The sequence below is a fragment of the Condylostylus longicornis genome, unplaced genomic scaffold (assembly GCF_029603195.1).
Source record: "Condylostylus longicornis isolate FDR11 unplaced genomic scaffold, ASM2960319v2 ptg000055l, whole genome shotgun sequence".
NCBI classification, from domain to species: Eukaryota; Metazoa; Arthropoda; class Insecta; order Diptera; family Dolichopodidae; genus Condylostylus; species Condylostylus longicornis.
The window spans coordinates 14,680,236-14,705,451 of record NW_026578024.1 but is presented as its reverse complement, the minus strand read 5'-3'; the positions used below and the strand labels follow the sequence as shown (position 1 = coordinate 14,705,451).

At 24.2% G+C, this 25,216-nt stretch overlaps 1 protein-coding gene across 8 annotated transcripts in view; it reads right to left on the bottom strand.

The window, feature by feature from the left end:
- Positions 1-587: 587 nt before the first annotated feature.
- Positions 588-25,216, bottom strand: part of LOC129611825 (probable sodium/potassium/calcium exchanger CG1090) — a 64,589-nt gene continuing 39,960 nt past the window's right edge. For 6 of the 8 annotated variants that reach the window (XM_055525200.1, XM_055525206.1, XM_055525202.1 and 3 more), the window contains exons 3-8: positions 18,031-18,204; positions 16,937-16,969; positions 16,593-16,824; positions 7,359-7,648; positions 6,271-7,279; positions 5,515-5,958 (exon numbers count right to left, since the gene is read on the bottom strand). In XM_055525200.1, coding sequence (XP_055381175.1) covers positions 5,759-5,958; positions 6,271-7,279; positions 7,359-7,648; positions 16,593-16,824; positions 16,937-16,969; positions 18,031-18,204 — 1,938 coding nt within the window. In that variant the 3' untranslated portion in view covers positions 5,515-5,758. Of the gene's footprint in view, positions 835-5,514; positions 5,959-6,270; positions 7,280-7,358; positions 7,649-16,592; positions 16,825-16,936; positions 16,970-18,030; positions 18,205-25,216 lie in introns of those variants that run through there. The other 2 variants (XM_055525201.1, XM_055525207.1) reach the window with 2 other exon arrangements.

Here is a 25,216-nt window from a genome sequence, read left to right as displayed (position 1 = left end):
TATATGTATTAAAATTCCATTTGTATTTTGTTTATAATTTTTAATATCGAAGAATAATAATTGTAAATTATTTTAAGTATAACTAAAATTTAAATTATATAAAGTTGGAAATTTTATGTTTTCGAAATTGTCCTCAATTTCAGCATAGTATATAAGATTTAACTTAAATTTTTAAGAAAAGTAAAAAGTCAAAAATTTTTAAGAAAAGTAAAAAATCAAACTGCTTTATTAAAACAAATTGATAGATTGTAATATTTTTTTAAAGATTTTTAATTTAATTCGAATTAAATTGTTAAATATTTTTATGAATACTCTTTTATTTTTCGAATGAATTTCTTTGCTTTATAATTTTAATCTCTATACACATTTAATTTTTATAATTAATCGTAAACCTATATAATTTATTTTAATTTCTATTTATTAGTTTAATTTTTTTTTTTTTACTTAATATTTTTCTTTTTATTATAATAAATTAACAGAAATACGATAAAAATTTTTCTTTTCACTATTATGATCAAAATATTAAATATTAAAATTTTTTTTTATATTTTTTTTTTTTTTAATTTTTTTTAAATTTTAATGTATAAATGAATAATATTTTGTACATTTAATTGAAATGAATTTTCAACAAGAACATTATTTTAAATTTTTATTTAATTTCTTTTTTGTTTTCTAAATTATGATAATTAAAATAAATAATAAATAATATAAAAAAAAGACAATATTTCTCTCTTAATTTTATAGAATATGAAATAATTGAAATTGTTTCCTTTATATAATAAATTGACTTTTATAATTATTATTATAAATATAGTTATCCTTTTTACCAAGTAGCTGAAAATAATATATAAAAATTGAATTAGATAAATATATTTTAAAAATTTTTATTATCTTTATAAAATTAAAAAATACAATGTAACAAAAAAACGTGTAATTGGTGCATTTATTAACAGATTAATAATATTAAAATTAATTATTAATGCATAATATTTTTATATGAAAGTAGAATTGTTAATTTTTGTGTTTTTCTAAATATATTTAATACAAATTGTATAATTTTTTTAGCACTAGCAAAATATTGTTGAATTTTTTGTGATTTACATGTAATTTGTTATTATGAGATAGGTAAATTATTTGTTTTAAAAGGAAAAGGCCTTAAATAAGCTGTTTTATTTAGAAAATTATAATAATATAAATATTAATATAAAATCGGTATTTTCATATTCAACATATAAAATTGAAATTTCAATTTTAATTAATATTTCGTCTTACTAATTGAAATGTTCATGAAATCGAAGCACATTTGATTTGTGCAAATTAAAATAGTTCCTTTTTTTTAATTTTCCATATTAAATATCAAAGCAGATCATTGCTTAATCATATATTAAAAACATCAACTAGGTATGAATTTTTCCAAGTCGGAAAGTAAAGCTTTTACAGTAATAATACTTCCCATCTTGTAAAGTTTTTAATATAATGTTAACTTTATAATATTTTAATTATAAAATTTGTTAACTTAATAATTAAAATATATTTAAAATTTAATAACAAAAGAAGAATATTTAAACATTTTTACATACAATGAAATCATAGAGAATATTAGAAAAAAAGAATCATGAAGAATAAATTTTTAAACCTAGAATAGGGGCACAATAGATCCATCAATTTTTTGAGTCACAGTGCATATTATTACTCCATGTTTAATTCTAAACTTAAAATTCAATATCCAGATCAAAATTTTCAATTCAAACAATTTCAATATTAAAATTTAGACCAAAAATTAAGGGTGATTAAAGTTGTATTCGTTATATTTTATTACGCCAAATAGGAAAGTCATATTAAATCATATTAAATTATTAAATTTTGATTATATAATTACATGTATTTTAAATTATTGCCCTGTTCTTTAGTTAGAGAATATTGTTACTTTATTTGGATTTATTAGAATTTCAAATGAAAATGAAAACAAGTGAAGGAAAGTGAAGTTTTAATGTAAAAATGTAGAGTAGAAATGATCGTTATAAATCACATAAAAAGCATTTTAAAACAATTGTGTATAAAAGGTGCTTTTTAAAAACATTATATAAGCTATACATATGAATATAGGCACATATTATATAAAATATAATTAAAGAATAAAATCATTTACACATTTTTTAAAAATTTGGTGCAGTTTCATATCGAATGAATCAGTTTCATTTTTGTGAAATATTATTTAGTACGTATATAGTTTACGTACAATTTATTGTTAAAAAATCTTGAAACTATTACATAATCCTAATTTCGATCCTATATTTTTAAACCATTTTTGTTAATAATAGTTTCATTTTTTTAACTTTTTATTTCAACAAATCATATCATGAATCTGCTTTTCATTACGAATCAAAACTTATTTACCTACATTGTATTGCTTACATTTAATATTTATAAAAGTAAAAGTAGTAGTTAAGGAAATGCATAATTAACATTTAATATTTTTGCAAAGAAAAAATAAAATTTTAATGAAATTATGGTTGCGCCCATATATATATTTACATTAAATTTACATAAAATTATGCAATATGTAAATGCGTTATGCTATAAATATTGGAAAGCAAAATGAGCTAATGCATAGCTTGAGATTAGTGTTAGAGTAATGTTTGAATTGAATATTGTTTTTGTGTAATCTGACTTGTGTAAAATTTTTCTATCTAAGAAACATTAAAAATATTGCATTAAAAATGTTTATGAATTTTCACGTTCAATATAAATTTGAAATTTCAAATTGGATCTTCAATTTTTTGAAATCAGAATAATATTATGCATGCAAACATAATTTGGAAATTATGTATTATGTTAGAACTAGAATACTTCTAATTTTTGGCTATTTTTATCAAGGATTGTTCAAGCTGATCATTTTTTATAAGTAATATTTTGTGATTCTTCAATCTTGTTATAAATTCTGGCATATTTATTTCTTTATTAAATATTTTCGCCGAAATTATAGATTTAGTAAGTAATATAATAAAAAAAATTTCTAAAGGAAAGCATTTATATATTATTGTGTATGTACAAACACGCTGAACATATCTTATTTAATTTGAATAGAAATTTAAAAAAAGGGGAAATGGCAATAGTAAAAAATTAAATCATTTGTAATAATACATGTATTTTATCGTGAGATGAAACGAAGATTTGACGATGATTGTTATTTACAGTTACAAAATGCTTTGACGCAGCGTTAGTACATTACTTGCCCTTGTGTAATTTGAGTTGTTCGTACATTAATCCGTACTTTATAACAGAAGATTTATATCTAAATGAGGATCACCATAAATAAATTAAAATGATATGAAAACTACACAAGAATAATTGTCTTCAATCACGGGAGTTGCTTTTATGATGACTTTTTTTTTTCTTTCGTATAAAGAAGTCGGAGTTTGTTAGAGCGCTATGCAAAGAAAGGTAAAAGCATTTTTACTATATTCAATTTATGTTCAATAATTGCTGAGATGTGATAGTAGAAACCTTCTTGAACTCAAAAAAAGTTTTGCCGAAGCTTTTTTTCTTCATTTTTATTTTCGAACATTTTTAACCAGAATAAAAAAAACTCAATTTCCAACAGAAATATTGACAAATTTTCAAATATTTTATCGATAAAAAATTTGTTTCATTATATCGTAAATTAAATTTTATTACTGAAAACATTTGTGTATATTTTTCCTAAAAAAATTACAAACAAAGTAAAAAATTTGTATTTTTATTTATGTAAATGTCAAATTATTTGACAGTAAATTTTTTTTTTTTCATATGGCATCTCGGATTTCAGTCGCTTGAATTTAAAGACTCCCGTGATTGTCGGACTTTTTTTTCCATAGACTTTTAATAATATGAATTTCCGTAGATCGCTTTAAAACATATCAGAATAAAAACAAAAAAATAATGTTAACAGTGTATAGTGTAAAAGAAATATTTAAATATAAAGTGTACCTATTAAAATAGTGTGTTAGTTTTTACTTTTGTATATATACAATAATTTGTGTATATTAAATTATACATGTACAAATGGAAATTACTGTTTCTTTTTATTACATTACAAAAATTATTTTAAATGTTATATTGTAAATGTTTTATTTTAAAATTGAATATACAAACCAATAACAAAAGAGTTTCCTATATAAGAATGCAGTCCGCAGTTGCTTGCAAGTATTATATTGATTTTTTTTTTTTTTTGGATTTTCATGCGAATAAAAACTTGTAAATCTTAAGAATCTGACTCTCATAACAATATTTTAAAAACAATGTATATATTTTCGATGAAATATAACAGTGTTTAAGATGAAGTAACTTTCGGCACTATTTTAATTAATAGTACATAATTATGTACTTATATGCATATATGTAAATCTATTTTTATTATATAGATATTTAACTATTATAATTCAAATACGGCACTAATACACAATTCAGCTTATAAGTATTCTCAATTTTATATTAATACAGTATCACTGTAATTTTAGAATCACGAAATTTTTTCTTAACGTAAACTTGTATAAGTTTTAAATTCAAAATAGTTTTACCAATTTTGCGCCAAACTTATCAAAATTGAACGATTTCTTAATTTAGGTGGGCAATTTCATTTGAAATTGTAGTAATAATGCATTATATAAATTACAACTCCTGATTTGAATAGCAATACCGTAAATATGTATATTATTTGCCGTAATTTTGAAGTTACATTGTTTTAAACTGATTTATTACCATATATGCATATACAAAATGTGTACACATTGTACCATAAAAGTTAACATCATCTATAAACACAGAAGTGAAATCAATATAGCAAGAGAAAGAACAATGAAAAAAGTAAAAGTGGAACGAATTGTAAATTATTTTCAAACAAAAAAAATAGAAAAAACAAATACAAACGCTTCAAAGCAAATATTGTTAGTTCTGAAAACATTTGAAACTTAAAATATTTGTTAATCAAGCCCTAAAAAATGACAACAAATTTATTATTCCATTTTATTATTCAAAAATGACTTAAAAATTCCCGTCATAAAAGAAAAATTCCACTAAGAATTCAATAACGTGTTAAATTGACTTATTCAGGTTAATGCAATCTAAAATGCCCTAATATTGTAAAGTTCGTTTTTTTTCAAATCCTAAAAGTGAATTATATGAAATCGGAATTACAGGAATTACTACAGTTACTACTACACAATTCAGTTTTTGAGCGTTGATTGTTGAATTTTGTAGTAGTATGATAATTTAAAACACAAGAACTATGCGTTTTACTGCATTGTTGAAAACACGAAGGTAATTTTGAACTATGAACAAATTGAAAGCTAATACTTGCTACAAAATCAACAAAAACAAGCGATGAAATAAGCGCCACCAAAACCTTTATAAAATTTCTTCTTTTCTTTCTAAAACTGATACAAGTAACTAGACAATTATTTGCTTTGTTTAAACAGAATCTCAAAATAATTTAATGCTAAATTATACGTTCATTATTCGAAGCACAGTAATATTATTTGTTATTATTTTCTTACCACATCTAAAAATATCAATAATTATCAAATCATTATTCATAAGGAAAAAATTTCAAAAATCATAGAATTTGTCAATCATTTTCAAAAAAATAAATAAATTAAGTAAATTTGAAAGACAGATAAGTAGTTAAATTGAAATATAGTCACATTCAGAATAGATAAGTTAATAATATTTTTTTAATGAAAATATTGAAGAGATATTCCATATGATGAACGTTGAAACTTTAATACTCACTTGAGCATTCTGGCGGGTTCCAGTTACCGAAAACGTTTAATTCATATAAAGAAGCAAGGGTAATAAATAATAAATACCACACCATCAGTATGATTCCTAAACGTTTATCTAATTTCCATCCATTTAAATGTATTGAAACTAGTAAAAATAAAACTGTGGAAAATAAAGAAAGCGTAGAATAGGCCAAACCTAAAAAAGAAATAAAAAGACAATTTGTTAAAAAAAAGGAAGACGTAAGTTCAAATTTTATTGAATAAAAAGTAACCACATATTGTGTACAATATCACTGCAAATAAATACCAAAATTCTTTTCTTAACTCAACCAGTTAAAATTTGAGTTAATTGGTTAATATGAATGATTAAAACTAATTATTTATGTTCATTTATATGAAAATATTCATTTAAAATTAATTCATTAAGGCAATGCCTCCGAGCGGAAAACAATATTTGCAGTAATATTATACTTTCATATGATATTAAATTTTAATTGTATATTATTACCTTTTGAAATAACATTTACATGTGAGCCGGGTGAAATAATTGCAGTTTGTATTAACCAAGGTAGGCCAAGGCATACTAATATATCAAATACATTTGAACCTACTGCATTACTAACAGCCATATCACCATAGCCCTCTTTGATCACCGCAATTGAGCTAAGAGCATCCGGCACCGAGACACCGGCTGCCACAAATGTCAGCCCCATAACAGTGTCAGGAATACCAAGAGTTGACCCAATTATAGTGATCATCCAAACCATGAAATATGAGAAAAATGATATCCATACCATTGATATGACAAATGTAAATGGATACCAATTTCGAAATTTCTCAGTTCTACAATCGGGCATTGTATACATACAAACATAGTGAATTGGATAAACAACATGCCAATATATTAATTTCGGAAGACCACCATCTGCTGGCTTTTCTAATGGATTTGGTTGTGGTTCACGTGCTTTTGGATCTTTTGATTTATAATATTCTGGTGGACCTGGTTCACCAACTTTTGGTGCCCCATTTGTATTTCCTGCTGGTGGTTTCGTTGAATCTTGTTGTCCTTGATCTGGATTATCTGGATTATAGGCATAATTCTGTTGTCCCTCACCTTGATCCCATGCACCTGTACCCCAATCATCCTGTCTACCAGCTGCCATTCCTCTACCGGCTCCACCTGTATTACTAACTGGTTGCGCTGATGATTCATCACCCCATGCTGAATTTGGATCCCAACTTGAATTTGGATCATTATAATTTTGATAATCATTTGATTGTTCATATGGATTCGATGGCTTTGACGGATCTTCTGTTAAACTTGTTACTTGTTGTTGATTATCTTGTGTGTATGATGTATCTGGTACATTTTTATATGTAACTAATGATGATTGTTCTTCTTTTGTAGGAAGTTTAATTGGAAGATTTAGTGACATTGCCCATCTCTCTAGTGGCGTATTAAAATGTAATGTTACACAGTAAATTACATAGAAAACTAACATTATGACAGACTCAAACTAAAAAAAATAAATTATTAAATAAATTATTACAGTTCCTTAAAAATTTTTTTATGAAAACAACAGTCTACATACATACCCATGAAATATAATCATTAACGATGACTAATAACATTAGTAATATTGAAAGGCAATAGAAAAAGCAGTCTCGAACTAATGGCCACCAATTTAGTTGACAAACTGTACCAGAACATAATGCACACACAGATATTACAAACATAATATTAAATACAGCCGATCCAATAACACCACTAATTCCAATATCATCTTTTGCGAAAAATACGCCAATTACAACTGTTGCTAATTCTGGTGCAGAACTACCTGCAGCCATAAATGTTGCTCCAGCAACATCTGGTGAAAGTTTCAATTCTTTAAGAAAAAATTAAAATAGAAAAGAAAAAGATGAAAATCGATTATAAAATTTTTTTTTTGTTGTAATAATTTTACATAAACCGCAAAACATTAATTACAAGAGGATAACCCTCTTTTAAATATCCTGTGGCTAAATAAAATATTAAATATTTTCTTTTTATTGCCGAGAGCAACAGAATTAGAAGATGAGTAACTCAAATTTAAAATTCTAATTATTATTATTTTGTATTTAAAAACTTATCAGTAGTAATTACATTGTACTTTTCTTTTATTGTAAAATCTTTAAAGAAATGTCGTTTGAAATAGATTAAAAAAGAAGACCAGACTAGAGAAAGTATATTCTTAAATATTTGTTGTAAAGAGACCATTTATGCTTTAAACACTCGCATGACTCTTACGTTTTCTAAAGTGAACCAGTTTGCAAGACAAAAGCAAATAACAAGAATTTTTGAGTTAAAAATAATTGGGGTGTATTAAAGAATAACAGTGATCTTCTTTATTCTTTATTATCGATGTAGACGAATTTACTTAAGGCTTCGCGTGTCAAGAATAATACGAATTTTGTAAAGAAGCAATAAAAATTCAATAATGAAAAATGTTAAAATAAATATTTTTAACAATACCGAAGAACAATTAATTACTTCCGCATAATAATTTTATCTAAAATAAAATATTTAAAATAACTATTTTGCATTTGTCAAATTTGTTGAAATTATTTTAAGAATTTATGTGTAATTCACAATAGGACCGAGACCGAAGAATTGATAATGTTAACGGATGTCAAAGTATACCACTGGCATGCTATATAATATATATAGTTATCGAATTACCAAACTCAGAGAGTAAATTGAAAATAAATTCTCAATATTGTATGAAAATCGCAAGTGCTGTTGGAAATTATTTGTGTGAAGAGAATCGTATAATACGATGTATTTAGCATATGAACAAAATTATCATGAAATTGATTCTCAAAAAATACCTCATAGAAATTCACCTCACATCGAAAAGTTTAAATTTTATGGAAAAAATTTTTGTAATGATTAATAATAATATAAATTTCTAATTCGGGATGAGAAGAGTTTTTTGTAATAATGATAAAAAAAATTTACGAGAATTTCGTTTCTTTCTACAAATTATCCTAATTAAATATTTTTAAGACACAAGTAATTGACAAATTTTAATAAAAAGCAAAAATGTTTTCGTTTTTTTTTTAAATAAATCTGCTAAAAGAATAAATTTTGTGAAAAAAATAATTTACATAAAGTACGTGTGTATGTACATATTTCTAAAATAACAAAAATAAAAAGTATAGTAAGAGAAATTTTGAATACATACATTCACGTTTTCGAGTTAAACTGAATTTAGACAAAAGAAGGAATTTTAAGCTTTAATTAAATTGTGATTTGTTTGAACTCAATTTAAAAATTAAATTAAATTCAATTTTATAAAATCGGTTTTATAAACTGACAAATAGTTGTTACAAATCACAATATAAACATATTCTTTCTTAACAGTTTAATAGTGACGTTTAAAATTCAAAATTTTCAAATACGAAAGAACCCTATAAGTATGCTATATTCTTCACTAAATAATGTACGTACATACTTCAAAAAAATATTTGTGTGTGTGTATGTGCCCATAATTTGGCTTATATCAGTGCCAGACCATATTTTATGAAAAGTGAAGGTGAAAAGGTTTCAAAAACATTTTTAATTACAATGACTGTCAAACATATGTACATATTTATGTACATGCACATATACATGTAAAATAAATGTATGACAATTCATTGAAAAACAAGGTCGTACAAGAAAATTGTCAAGGGTAAAATAAGAAAACATGACATGCTTTTGAATGATTTAAAATGTTTATTATCTCTATTCGTAATAATTAAGTATAATGCAAGAATTTAAAAAAGAAAATAAAATTTTGTTTTTGTTTCATCTTTAGCGTATAACATTTAAAATGATCTTATATAAAAACGGGATGGGAATTTCAAAGTTTAACATTTTTTGTATTCAAACATAAGAATATAAGAATTGAAAAGAAAATATCTTTATTTTTTAATTAGCATTAAAAAGCTTAATAATTCATATAAAAGAAATAAGTGTTACAACATTAAACTTTTTTGAGTTCAAAACAGTGGAAAAATATACAAAATGAAAAATTTTTGACAGTTTTCTAAGTAGTAAAAGAAAGTAATAATTCAGTTTTCAATTTAATAAATTTAATTTACGAGAAAATGAAATGGGAACTGGGATTTATGGTAAAACGAAATACAATTTGTAATGTATATTGTTATAACAGCATAAACGGTTCAATTGGGGTTTTCTATCTACACCACGTATAATGTTGTTGAGTTTTAATGAAATGTCAATTATAATAACATGTACCTAGATTTATTATCAAATTTGAATTGCGATAATTTTAGTTGTATAAAATTATTATAAAGAAAATTTAAAAGATATATGAATTATGAAGAGTAATGGACTTTAAAATTAAATACTGTCATTAATTTTACTTTTATGTATTGCATGCAAAATATAAATATTATTCCTAAATAGATTGTCAAGTGGTGTCCAGTACGCGGTAATCAAAGTTTCCGTATTGTCACATGCGGCTACCTGAAATTTTACCGCGCATCAGCATAAGTTTATTTTTATAAAAATGTGATTTGACGTATGTATATTACATTTCAATAAATAAAACCAATTGCTTTTTTGACTACCGAATACCGCGTCTATTTAGGGTCAGTACTTAAACGCTAAAATATTATCTGTAAATATGCACAATGTTCAATATTTTTTGTGTGCAAGAAGAGAATATTATTAAAAAATTATATTTAATAGCATAAATACAATATTCATATAAACAAAAATTTTCTGTCAAATTAATTAACCTATAATTCAGTGTTCAATATCATCATTATATTGGGAATCTTGTGATCTATACCAAAATACCATGTATGCGAGTAAAAATCTCCACGTTGTTGACTTTTTAAATTACAATTTAACAATCAGAGAGTCGTTTAGGAGCAAATTCAAATGTAATTATGCTTTTACTCTTTTAATATTTTTTGTTTTTTATTATATAATGCAATTTTACATACATACTAAAATACTTTGAAAAGCATATATACTTAAAATGTTATAAAAATTATACAAAATATTATGAGAAAAAATAACACTTTTCCAATATCCTTTTTTTTCCTTTTCTTGTTTTTTATTTTGCTTTGTAAATTTACACAATAGTTGTGTGAGATCTTAGAACCAAGGTCATTTACACAATTGCTTACTAAGCAACATTAATTTCGGTTGTTTTTTGTGGGAGTACGCTTATATGTGTGTATATACAAAAAAATATTCAAAATGAAAATCTAAATCTCAAAAAAACAAAAAAAAAATTTGTTACGAGTACATATACATAGATACGTGTGTATTTTACATTATTTTAGTCCTTGATAAAATATTTTTAGAGTTGTAACCATTTAAAAAAACTTTTCATTCAGATTGATACTTATAAATTTAATGACCTTAATGAATTGTAAATTACAACAATCTTATGCAAAGTTTTACTTGTATTTTGTGCATTAATCATAGTAAATTACTATTTCCTATATATATGCAATTTTAATAGTAAAAAAAAAAAATTTATTGTTGCAATTTTTTTAAAAGAGTTGCCATTAAAAATTTAAAAGTACAATATGCATTTGAACTTTAAAAAACTTATATAAACTTCAAGATTATGTAGGAAATTATTAAAATTTTTGTTAAAAATATTTGTGTAACTTTTTATATTCTTGGAATTATTGTGCATTATGTAACTCGTGAACAAATAATTGGATATACAATTGAAGAAACTTCTGTTTTTCCTTAAATTTTTTAATATTTATTAGGAGACTAATAAGCTTAAATAGTTTTAATTTAACAAGAATTAGTACCTCATGTGTTTCCGATTATGAACCTTAATTAAATGTTAAATATTTGTAGTTACAAATTTGCAATAACTCAATGCTTAAATTTTATGTATGTACTTGTATATACATATGTATGTAATTAATAAAACTAAAAGAATTCAGTAAAATTATATTTAATATTCGAAAAAAATATTTTTATTTTTGTTCAGGTTGCTATAACAAATACTTAATTACTATAGTACAAAATTTGGTCACATCCCTATAATCTGTAATATTGAAGAAGAAACCATAAAGAAAAATTTAATTTTGCTTTATTTTTGTGTTTCAAGTATATTTAGAGGAGATGCAAACAGACAAACAAAATTATGTATTCAAAATAAATTAAAAAAAATTATTATATAAAAAAGGCGTCAGAGATCTTTTATTTCTACAATTTTGAATAAAATAAAGTCTTGATTTTTAAGTAATTTATGATTTATATTAAAACATATTTTTTCATAATTTCCCAATTTTTCTACAAAATGTTTGTAAGTATATTTTCGTATATATGTAAAAAATTGTTAACTCATTTTCAATGTGTTTTAAACAAAAATTTCTTTAACATAATCAAAAATATTTTGTTAGAAAATCGATTAAATTTTATTCGAGTAAAACTTTTTATGGAATTCTTCGCATCCATATATTTAAATTCTATTTCGTTGTATACACATAATGACCGCTAGTGGTCTTAATTCATACAAGATTTGCAACTGCTTAAAATAATTTTCGCTGGAAAATTATCCACGTTTTGTAATACGAGTACCTGTGACGGAAAGCATAAGTGGTTTATCAAGAATTTTCCCTATATGAAAGTGGTCACTTTACTTCAAATTTAGAATTTTCTACGGGTATTCAAGGTTTGAGCAAAACTCTGTATACTTTGTTTCTAATGGGAATTTATTAATAAATGTTAGAAAACAAATACGAGGGTCACTATTTATATTTCGGGTCCTGGCAATACTAGTGCTGCCAGGTGCAATCTGACACTTCCATTGGAAAGTTTGACATTTTTTAGGACAACTTCACTCAGAACGTTTTGTCATTCGAGCGCGAATTGTTTTGTTTACAGTGACTTGAAAAATTCATCTCGGTCAAAAAATGGAATTGTCCCGTGAAAATTTTCGTGCGATGATTTTTTACGATTTTCGGCGCGGATTATCGAGACAAGAGTGTCTCGATCAACTTGTTTCGACTTTTGGTGATGAAGCACCATCAAAAACCACTGTAAATCGCTGGTACCAAGAGTTTGGTTTCGGACGCCGTTCGCTCCAGGATGAACTCACAAATCAGCTGAAACAATGGACTATTTGAGCACTCAAAATGTCGAATTGATGGGTCATCCGCCGTACAGTCCTGATTTAGCACCCAATGACTTCTTCTTATTCCCTCACATCAAAAAAAAAATGCGTGGACAACGATTTTCAACACCTGAAGAAGCAGTCGATGCGTTCAAAAACCATGTTTTGGAGGTGTCTCAATCGGAGTGGAAAAAGTGCTACGAAAATTGGTTTCAGCGCATGCAAAAGTGTATTGATCTTCATGGGGAATATTTTGAAAAACAATAAAACCATTTCCAATGATAAATGTTTGTTTTTTATTGCTAGACCCGAAATATAAATAGTGACCCTCGTAATGTGTGACATTAATTGGAATTTTTATAACTATTTGTGCTCTGATATCTCCGAAATAGAAAAGGAATTTTTATCAGTCATAATTAGTATGATGCAAAAATTGTACAGATATTGTTTTCGGCTCTTAAATCTGTTAAAATTAACAAATTTTCTTTTTTTTGTTTAATAAATATATTGGAGTAAGCTTTACTTGAGGGTTTGTTCGAAATCTGCGTTCGAACAGGTTTTATTTACATTTAAATAATGGGGTAGAATTTTACGCATGAAGACAAAAATTTATATAGATATATAGGTTTAGTTAAGGACTCTAAATTCTAATAAAATTTACGATAATTCGGCCGATTTTTTAATTTTTCTTTGTAAAATATAATAAGGAAGACCAAAATAATAACATTTTGTAATAATAAATAAAAATACCAACATAGTTTCGATTTGTTTTTTTTTGTTTGCCATTAGCCATTTTAGTAATTTTCAGGGTTCTTTTTTTATTTTCCTAAAAAACTTTAAAAAGTAGATCAGGGAATTTTTGTAAATATTTATAAAAAAACATAGAATTGCATCATTTTCTGATTATTACAATTTTCTTAATGTAACCTTCAAAATCACAAAAATTTGCCCAACTATATAGCATTAAGAAAGAAAATTTACATAAAAAAAAAAAATTGAATAATTTCATTGTATTAAAATATAAAAAATTATTTATTTTTTTTTTCTTAAATTGATAGTTGAATGTCGAAAAAAAATACAAGTAGAACAGAATTTCATTGAAGAATTTTTTTTTAACATCATTTTTATGGCACCAGAAATATACCATAGAGTAAGTATAGACAGACAAGACAAAATAAAATTGAACCGAAAACGAAAATCAAAAATAACAAGAGCGAATGAAATACCCTTTTAACGATTTGGAAAAAGTAAAATATTGAATTTTGCTCTTTTCTTTTTTTTTTGAGTTTTTGTATTCAATGAAATCATCAAACATTACAATTCTTTGAAAATAAAAGAGAAAAATTAATTTGTTTGTATGTATGTATTTAAAAGAAATGACGTCAGATTGAAAAATAAATTTAAAAAAAGTTTTTCAACATTATTATCGTCATAAAACAAAAATATTATTCTTTTTTTGCATATGTATATGTATAATGTATATGTATATTATATTTTATGTACAAGGATTTGGGAAGAATTATTATTGTTGTATATGTGTATAGGACACAGAGAGAAAAAAACTTAAATCACATGGTGGTATTCTGATCGATAATCGTTATAATTTTTCATTATAACAATCCAAGAGCAGAAAAAAAGAACAGAAACAATTTATTAAAAATACGTGTTCAGCATTTATTTCATAATATAAGTAAGTATGTATATATTGTATATTGTATATAATTTACAATATAGAATAATTGCAATTTTTGTAAAAATTTTAATTCTTTACAGTTTTAATTATTAAGTACTGAGCAACATGTTTTAAATAATTATAGCTTATTGCTAAAATTTAGAAGTAGTTATACATAAAACAATGATAAAAATACCGATTAAAATAATAAAACTATTTTAAATGGTTTTTCATGTCATTTTAATAACTCTCATTCACAATTGATTTAATTTGAATTGAACATTAAATTTGAGGGAAAAAAATCTGATGTGGACAACACGCATTCGACCCGAATCGTTAAAGTGTTGCATAAGACTATAAAAATATATTTATTTTGATATCAAATTCTATATGAAAGATTGCTTACTATCTTTAATTTTTGTACCTAGGTTTTACTTTTTGTACCTAGAAAAATATAAATTTGGCTCTTAGTAGAAGATCATTTTCTGTTTAATTTGATTTCATTGAAACTAAATAATAAATTTCGAGAAATTTCGTCACTTAGTACCATAAATAAAATAAAAGGTGTAAATAGGCCCTTATATTTAAATTTTTGTTTCCGAGTTCTGATATTCTCGAAATAAATTTACTGGTTTATTATTTTAATAACCAGTTTTGAAACATTTAATGTATAAAGTAAGTTGTTGATTATTTCGTGTTAGAAATTCCGCCCGCAATAAAAATCCACTCACTTATTCTTGGTTTAATTAAAAAGTTTAGGTGAATTATTGTTTTATTGTTAGCCAGAGCGTGTATGTAACTTTCAGGAAAATCGACTCAATATTTTCTGAAGGAATCGTAAAATCGGCCTGCAATTAAAGCACAATTGAGAGAAAAGTTGAGTCAACAGACATTTCTGTCAAAATAGTTCATTTACCCCACCTACATAATAGTATAGCATCGAAAAAAAAACAACAATTTCCGCTGAAAATTTAAAATGCGAAATTTGGTGCAATGGTAATGACATCACTTAGTCAAAAAGGCAAAGAAAACTTCTCTTAGGAAATTTCTTCCATATTTCTTTTTATCTACTGTATTATTTTAATATGTTACTAATGAAAATCCTAAAAGTATGCAATTTTAACTAGAATTACAATTTTATTCAATTGTTTAAATTATTAACTCAGCTTTAAAATTGAATTCCTTCGCACGTATTTCATTTTATGTTGATTAATTAAATTTTTGGTAAATTTTAAATTAAATTACGTAACAGTTAAAAAATAAATAAGTATTATAATATTTATTTTAATAATTTAAATCATAAAATGTGGGTTTGAATAAATCAATAAATTTAATTCAGCACAATTAAAAATTTCGTTTTCTTCTCTTCATACTTTTGAATTAATTAAAAATTTTGCACAAATCTATTTTTTAAGCATTTTTCAGAAATATATCAGATTACAATACTAAAATGAATTTTTTTTTTTGGATTTTAAAAGGATAATTCAAATTTTGAATTAAAATTTTATTGATTCTTTAAATAATTTTCTGCTTTTTTCGACATAAATTGAAAATATAAGGTTTCTGAATTTTGAAAATGAAATAGAAAAAATTCTTGTTTAAAATTTAATTAAAAATCTTGTAGAAGACTATTGAAATATTTTCATTTTTATGATTAAAGTCAAGTTTCGGAAATATTTGTGAAACATAAAATGTAAAAGTGTAAAATAACTTTTTTTTTTCATGTAAAAATTGACGCCATTTAATGCAAATTTTCCACCAACTTAACGTTCTTAACATTCATTATACAGAAAGAATAATTATTAATCGTCTTTATTTTTTTTATTAATAATTAAACTTTGGCTATAAAATTGTTTTTCATATATTTTTTTTATACTTAATTAGAAAACTTTTTTTAATTAAATTTAATAATATTAAAAATATTTTATATATTTTTTTTTTGTATCCTTACAGGATTTTCCTTTTATTAAAGATTTCGTTTTATTAAAGTAATTAATTTTAAAAATTTATATTTACCTTCGCATAATCTATCCAAACTGGCAACAAAATAATCATCACATACAATCGCTAAACCAAGAAATGAAAATATTGCAACTACAAAATGTATTATTAAACCACCATAGAGGCGAGCTTTTCTTGGCATTAATGGTCTTGGAAATTGTTCGATGGCAGGCGGTGTACAATTAATTCTAGGTGGCCTTAATGTTGGTTTACCATGTCTATTTAGAGGTGATGGAGTTGTAACTACCTATTGTTATATCATAAAACAGAAAATAAAAATAAAAAATTAATTTAATTAAATTTTATAGAAAAAAAAATTCATAAAATTTATTAATATTAGAAAATTATACTTTAATTACATTTGTAGAATTTTGTGTAGCGTCATCTGAAAGCTATACAATCATTTATGTACAATTTATATGTGGTGGTAAATATTGTTTAAATTTGTTTTTTTTTGGTGATTTTTTCATATGATATTTTAATACAAACACATACATACATTGGTTATTTAATTTGTAACACAGGCGGGGAAAAACAATTAAAATAAAAATAAATTTTATTAGCTATGTATTTAAATTTACTACAAAAAATATTAAAAAAAAAAAATTAAATATTTAAAATTAAATTTTGTATTGGTAGTACTTTTTAAAATTTAACAGAATAAGGGCTCCTGTACACATGCAATTTTTAGTTGCATTTCATTAGTTTGCAGCAAAGGTCGCACTAAATATTGCCTGTACATATGCACGAGCCCTAGGACTCTTATTTAAAAATTACAATTTAATATCGATTCGCACAACATTACATACACATTATTTAATTTTAAATATTTTTTTTGATTAATTTTTCTACATTAAAAGTTCTACCGAATTGGTTGTCAACTTATAGCATGCATTCAAAAATATACAATTTTAATTTTACTAATTTTAATATTTTAATAACTGTAAAACTGATTAAGACTTCAGCATTCAAAATATCTATTTGATTTCTATGTTATTTATAAGTGTTTGTTACAATGTTTGTTTATTCATGCAATAAAATATATAAAAGTACCATCCCTATTTTTATTCTAAAAAAACTGATTATTAATTAAAATGCTGCTGTCTTCTTTGACACATTATAAAACAAACAACCAGCAGAGTTAGATTTGTGCATGCTTTTAATACTCGTAATTAATTTTAAAATGGCCGCAGTATTAATTGGCAACCAATTCGAAAAGTATATACTACTAATATATATGACATTTTATTATAATATTTTATAATATTATTTTTAACTAAGTGTATAGTGTTTTACTAATTTAGCGTCACTAACAAAAACTCATTTAATAAGGTAATTATTATTTTAATAAAATTATTGTAATATATACTTTAATATTTTATTAAATTTTTTCTTATTTGTATAGTATAAATATAATTTGTATATAACAATATGTTTTAAGTATGTAACTTACTTTGGGAAGCTCTGATGCTGCTATTGTTGTTGATTCATCTTCTCCAAAATTTGGAGCTAATGTATCTTCAGGAATATCACTAACATCCGATTGAGAATAAGCAGACATGCAATAGTACATTATAAATAATATTCCCAAATTCCACATACGAAGACGTCTCGACCGCCTCATATCCTAAAAGAAAAAATACAGATTAATAAGAATTAACAGTTAGAAATTTTTCAAATAATATTTTATTTAAAATTAAAAACAACAATTGTAATTTACATATAGAACGTATATTAGTATTAATTTGAACAAAAACCTTTAACTTATATTAATTTAATAACAGACACCAGGGATTGTTAAGTGATGCTTCTATACGCCCAAATTTATACATAATTTTAGGCATTGTAAATAATAAAATAAATAGAAAAACCAGATTTCGGTATTAGAATAAATTATATTAGATTAGAATTTAGGAAGATGACGACTTCACACCGAATTACCCCGGTCCTAAAGGCTTATTATAACTATCTACCGCTAAAAAAACCCTTTCATATCAATGCAACAGCAGGGAATATGCCCATCCTCCTCATGGTAAATTTTAACTAAATTGCTTTTTGTGGCTTAAAATGTGCAAAAGTTAACGGCCAAGACTATAGTAGCTTAATTTTTACTTAAATTAAACAGCTGTTCTCCCGTGAGAAAGTTCAAAAACCTTACAGTTACAACTTTCATATATATGGAAAGGCTTTCCAGAAATAATTCATTGTTTAATTTACTGCTCCACGAATTCGAGAATTCGTATAATTATTTTGGAAATTTTCCTACGTTCTTACCATTTTAAAAATATTCACCAAAATTGAGAAAGCATAAATTTTACACGATATACGTAAAATAAATACTCGCATCACATAGCATAGTTAAGAAAGGGGGTGAGTAAATTGTACATAATTCATAATACATACGATATGCATACACAATATCGTATAAAATTATATAAAACCTTTTAATTATTATTTTCACTTCGTTATATTTTATTTTTATACCTTGAATACATCACAGCGATAAAGTTAATTAAAAAGTAATTTCAGAAGTTGACATTATAAAAAATTAAATATGTTTGTAATAATATTTACATATATAGGCAAATATGTATATGCTTCTACAACTGAAATGTTAACTAAATAAAAATATTTATGGAAATTATAATTTCAAAGTGCTTTCATATAATAATATTAATTAGTAATTACCTAATTAATAAATAATGGAATTGTAAAATAATAAACTATTTTTGAAAATGCTCATAATTTATTTATTTTATCCAATGTCAAAATGTAATTTGAAAGGGCCTATGTTATTCATGAGTTTACTTTATAATATTTAATACATAAATTTATGCATTAATATTAAACATGTCGAACAATTTCTTTGACAAAGACACTTTTCTATATAAAAAATTTTTAAAGGTATTGAATTTGATGTTTTGGTACTTTTATATTTAATTAATATTTTCTTTAAACACGTATGTAAAAAGTGAGTTAATTAAAATAAATTACTAATAAAATTTATACACATGAAAATTGTAAAAAATTTTTACAGTGAATAATACAGAATTCAATTTACGAGTTCAATTATGCATAAAGAATTACGTGATATTCAAAACGTAATATAAAATGTTTTTATAAAGTTTTTGCAGCTGCTGCATTTTTTCGATACACGCTCTGCTTTTGTTTGATGTTTCAACTGCGTATTCTGCACATTTTAGAATATTGTACAACGTCAAGAGCTTTTAATATACATTTTGGAATGTGATACATTGTAAATTTTTATCTTTTCACTACGTTTTGGAAGTCGCGGATTGTACAGTATTTTTGCAATTATTCAACTTTCGACCAAATTTTATAGAATTCTATTTACTCATAATTTTTAGAAATTTATAATTTAGTTGAATCCCTTATTTCACTTTTAAACTGGATCAGGTTTTAAAACTGTATTGATTCGACATGAAATTAAAAATTTGAGAGGTTTCAAGAATATTTTGTTTTAGAGGAATTTTTGTATTCCATCTTTTGCAAATTCTGTGGGAACAGTATTATACTATCGTTCCGTTGGGACAGTAACGAGTTGATCGCATATACAACCTTAGCGATTTACTGGAACATGAAACATCGATACCATCGAGACAAATCGATACGAGTTTAAGTGCGATGTTCACGGTTGAAATGTCTCTTCACCCTTATTGATTTCTCTTAAATATCTAGAATAAGTTCCAGAGTTTAGAAATCATATGTATGTCCCTCACATGTTTTGTTGAGAATTGCTGAATAAATTTTATGGTATGTACTTCTAGAATGAAATTAATAATAAAATTAATGAGCTTTTTATAAAGAAAAAATTATTTTCGCTATATTACTTTTAAAAATCTGACAGTAAGGATGATGAGAGTAGAGTAACTTCTATTATTTGCCGTCAGATAAGGTCTGACTAAACAGTGTTTACATGTACAACTTTCAGCAAACTTAAATTAAATTTTGGATTTTGTAAACAGAACCTTAAATTATTTGAATATAAATATTTCAAAGTTATTATCTTTGATTCATAACAAATTGTATCCAATATTGTCTATACCGTTAAATGTCAGTGTCATAATATTGTAAACAAAAAAAAAATTAAATAAAATTAATCAATAAAATTTTTTTATTTATTTAGGTTAAATCAGAAACAAAATATTATTTTTATACATAACTAATAATGGGAAGTATACATACTTATATATATATATATGAAAATATTTATAAATAAGAAGTCCGTCCCCTATATACAATATAAAAAACTAAACTTAATGTGGATAAGTCAAAGGTTAAATCATCATTTTCACTCTACATTACGTAATTACATTTTTATGTTGTTTGTATAATATTTAATATTCACGTACATATGAACGTTAATATTACATATACCTAAATCTATGTGTTAACACATAATTGCTTATAATATAGAATAAAGTATTGAACATGTGCATTGTACTAAATACCAACGTATAACTGTGATGAGAATTATATTTCATTTTTGGAATATTAGGTAAACACTTAAGGCTAATTTACTCTCACTCCCATAATACAATCAATTTGTAGAATTTTGTTAGGAGTTAGAAAGAAATTATTTTCATATAAAAAATTCATCTAAATATTGTTCCACATAGTATACAGAGTGTTCGAGATTTGATGGCATTCCCGAAGCAGAGTGATAAAATTGATCTAGACGAGCGAAAAATAATAAGGAGATTTTTTTTGTTTGACATTTCTTGGATAAACTTTTCATTTCCGAAAACAGTCTCATTTTTACAATTTTCGCTTATAAATCAGAAGATATAAAATGCAAAGTTAACTTGGTTTAATTATTTTGAAATTTATAAAGTTGCTCTCCTAGTTGTGTCCCATAAGTTAATGATATCTCGCTAAAATTGAACACTTTTCAGATAGATTAACTTTGTGACCCCATAAATCGAAAGAGAGGTCAAAAACAGGAAAATATCCCATAATTCTTTGCTGTCAGTTTTGAACCATTGTATTACCCTGAATACCATAGAGTCTCGGATACTCTATGTATACATACAATAAGTAATTATTGTATTCACGCGTATATCTGTAATAATATAGTATTATAAAATATATTGATCGGTAAGTAGGTTGATGGTGTATAACAAATATAAACTTTTAACATAATAAATGATTAACAAATAATAAAATTATAAATATAATATTAATTAATATGTAATTTGTAAAATGAGATTAACTAAATTATCTTACAATATATGTAGTATATATATAATATATATGTGCATAATGTATGGATATTAAAATTTATCAATAGAATTAATCGAGTGTTATTGTAAGCGAAGCTATTGTATAATTATGATTTTTGTAAATGAAATTGAATGAAAATTATGAAAATTGAAATTAATATTCATAATTTTTTATTATATTTTTTATCTTATTATTTTCAAAAGTAAATAAATTAAATATGTTTCAAATTGATTATCATATATGTAATTAATCGGATTAGCAGCTTAATAAAATAAGGGAAAAAAATTTAGTTGTACATAATATAAAAAAAAAATAAAATCTTTAAAAGAATTCATTTAATTTACTAAATCATAATGCTCTTAAATAATAAATTAGAAAATACATAATTATTTTCGAAAAGTAATTGACACATTAATTTTGTGTATGACAAGGGCGTGGATTTTTCAACCCAAAAAATTGATTGGGAAATTGAAAAAGAACAAAACAAGTTAGAAAAATTACTGATTGAAATCCACTTCCCAATTAATTCAATAGAAGTTTAACTAAAATATAGAAAAAAAAACATTATTTAGTTTATGTACTAATAAATGATGTACTCGTACATGCAAGGTAAGCCTTTGCAATGGGCGCCAGAAAACAGGGTGCCATTAAAAAATAAGTAAATATTGAAAGATTCTTATTATTTACTGTTATATATAATTTTTTCAACATTTTCCAACATTACGTGTTAAACAAAATTTTTTTCTTTCTATTTACAGCATAATTAACATGATAATATGTACCAACATTATACATGTAGATAAAAGAAAAAACTGGAAGTTTAATTCCAGGTTCTTAATTTTATGATCAAACTAGCATCTAGGATGATAATGTTATACGAAAATGACATATTATGCGTAATTTTATTATGATACGGGCGGAGGCAGCGACACCCGTTCTCAATAAACAGCATAGGGCGCAAAACAAGTCAGAACCGGGTTTGAAAATGATTGCAAAATGGGAGCTAATTAATATTGTCAACTATTTAAAAAATTTTAATTTCTTAAAGAAATTTGAATATTACTATCAAAACTTTATTTGAAAATATTAAAACTTTATTGAATTCGACTAAGCACAGAAATAATATAGTAATTTTTAAAACTGGAATAATAACAACACTATTATTAGAAATCCCATAAAACATATTAAATATATTTATATGTATACAGAAAAAAAATAATCGGCACTGTTAAAAAACAGAATTATTCAATTAATTGTAGCATAAAAATGCAATTATTCTAAATATTAAATCTACATGTTCTAAAATCAATAATTAACAAACGACGTTTTCATAAATACGTGCGATGTTGGAAAAGAACAATATTCACTATTATAAGCTATTCTTATATCCTTTTTCCACTTTTGATGAAATTGAATTTATTAAAATCCTTTTAGATTTCGTGTCTTATATAAAATAGAATTTTTAATTGAAAGCTGTTATATAATTATGTTAACTGTAATATTACGGTAAATTTAATAACATATCAGATCTTAACATATGATTTTCTCGAAAATTTAGATGTTTTGTTGCAATGTCAATTGTGGCTAATATTTTAAATTTTAATCTAATCTATTGAATATTTCCTTATTAATCATCAAATTTGAATCGGCTCAACCGAAATTTAGTCATCTTTCTCGGTTTCAGTACTGTTCAAAACAATTCATAAAAAAAAATTAACCAACATTTTAATTTAGCAAAACAGTGTCCCGCCAATACGAATTGGAAAAGGAAATTAAAAAAAAAAAATTTATAATCATTTTAATCCACAAATTGTTTAGAACAATTTGAAATTATTTATAAGGTGAGGTTATAGGTGAAGTCTAACAAAAACTGTTATACAAGCATTTAAAACTTTTATTACAATTTTTATTCTTCTTAAAGACAATGCGGTTTTCACGAGAATTATTTTTCGTTGTTTCATTTTCATTTGAAAAAGACGACAACATTACAAACACTAACAAGATTAAGACTTTTATTTTTTTTTTCTCAATTGCTAATTTCTAAAATTTATAACAAAAAAAAATTATTATTTGCTAAAATTATTTTATAATTTATAAAATTCATATATACGTACATACGTCTACATAATGAAAAGTATAACAATATTCAAAAATTTCAAAATGCCAAATATTTTTTCTATGGCCTTGAAACATTCAAGTTTGCACATATAATCAGCGCAATATCAGTATAGTGTGTTGCTATTGACATCATTCTGAGTAAAAATCGGCAAAATAATAACGTAAGTATAATATTTTTAATCTTTGGCTATAGTAAAATAATAAAAGTAATGATATTTCTCTTAAAAAATTAATCTGGGAGCCTGAAATTATGAACTTATATTTATATAACATATTTATGTTAATATAACAGTAAAACTTTCATACAATAAACAATTCATACAGCGAGATTTCTATTCTTGAATAAAAACACTTTTGAATTAAATTTAATTAAAATTTCCTTATCGTTTTTGAGTACATCTGTTTGTTGTTGGTTTAGTTCTTGTTTTCTTACAAATTGTGTTTCCACTTTACGAGTAATTTCAAAAAATCTCGAAATTCAAAAGCGAAAATTTTTAAATAAACTCTTTTTACACAGATACCGGTCTGTGTACACGCGTGTATCTCAAGTTCGACTGAACCGATTTCGATGAAATTTCTTATATGAGGTTATTTTTTCTATTTCACGTATTGATCAGCTTTTAAGGTATATCAAATCTCGGTAACTGGATTTTTTTACGGGTCGATTTTACATTTTTTTTTTCAATTTCCAACCAGTATCCTTGAAATTTAATATTTAATTTCGGGTTGTTAAAGCAATAAGTCATAAAATTTTTTCGGAAAGATCCGACTTCGGGAATTGAATTAGGGACCGATTTTACATTTGTTACCATATCTACCGAACGATTTGATGGAAATTCTTAAAATTTGATATTAGAGTTCTATAGAATAACATACCTAGAAGGTATGTTAACCAAAGGCTTATTAACTTCCTTAGAATTGAAAAGAAGTATGTAAAAGACATTTTAATAACAAACTCGTTTTAATTACGAACAAAATTTTTTTAAATTTATGTTGTTCTTTATATAAAAGTTTTACTGTAATTCATATTGCATAAATTCATAATCTAACTAGGAATTGATTCTGATACCATTATCTTATACAGTATTTAAATCATAATTTTACACAAATTCCAAAAATTCCAATTTTTTTTTAATAAAATTTAATAAAATTTAATATAATTTAGATAAACATAAATTTTGTACACATATATTCTTGAACGTATTCATTTCCGTTTACATGGAAAATAATCAAGAATTCATAAGCATGCAATCGGTGTCGGGATTCTTAAATTTAAA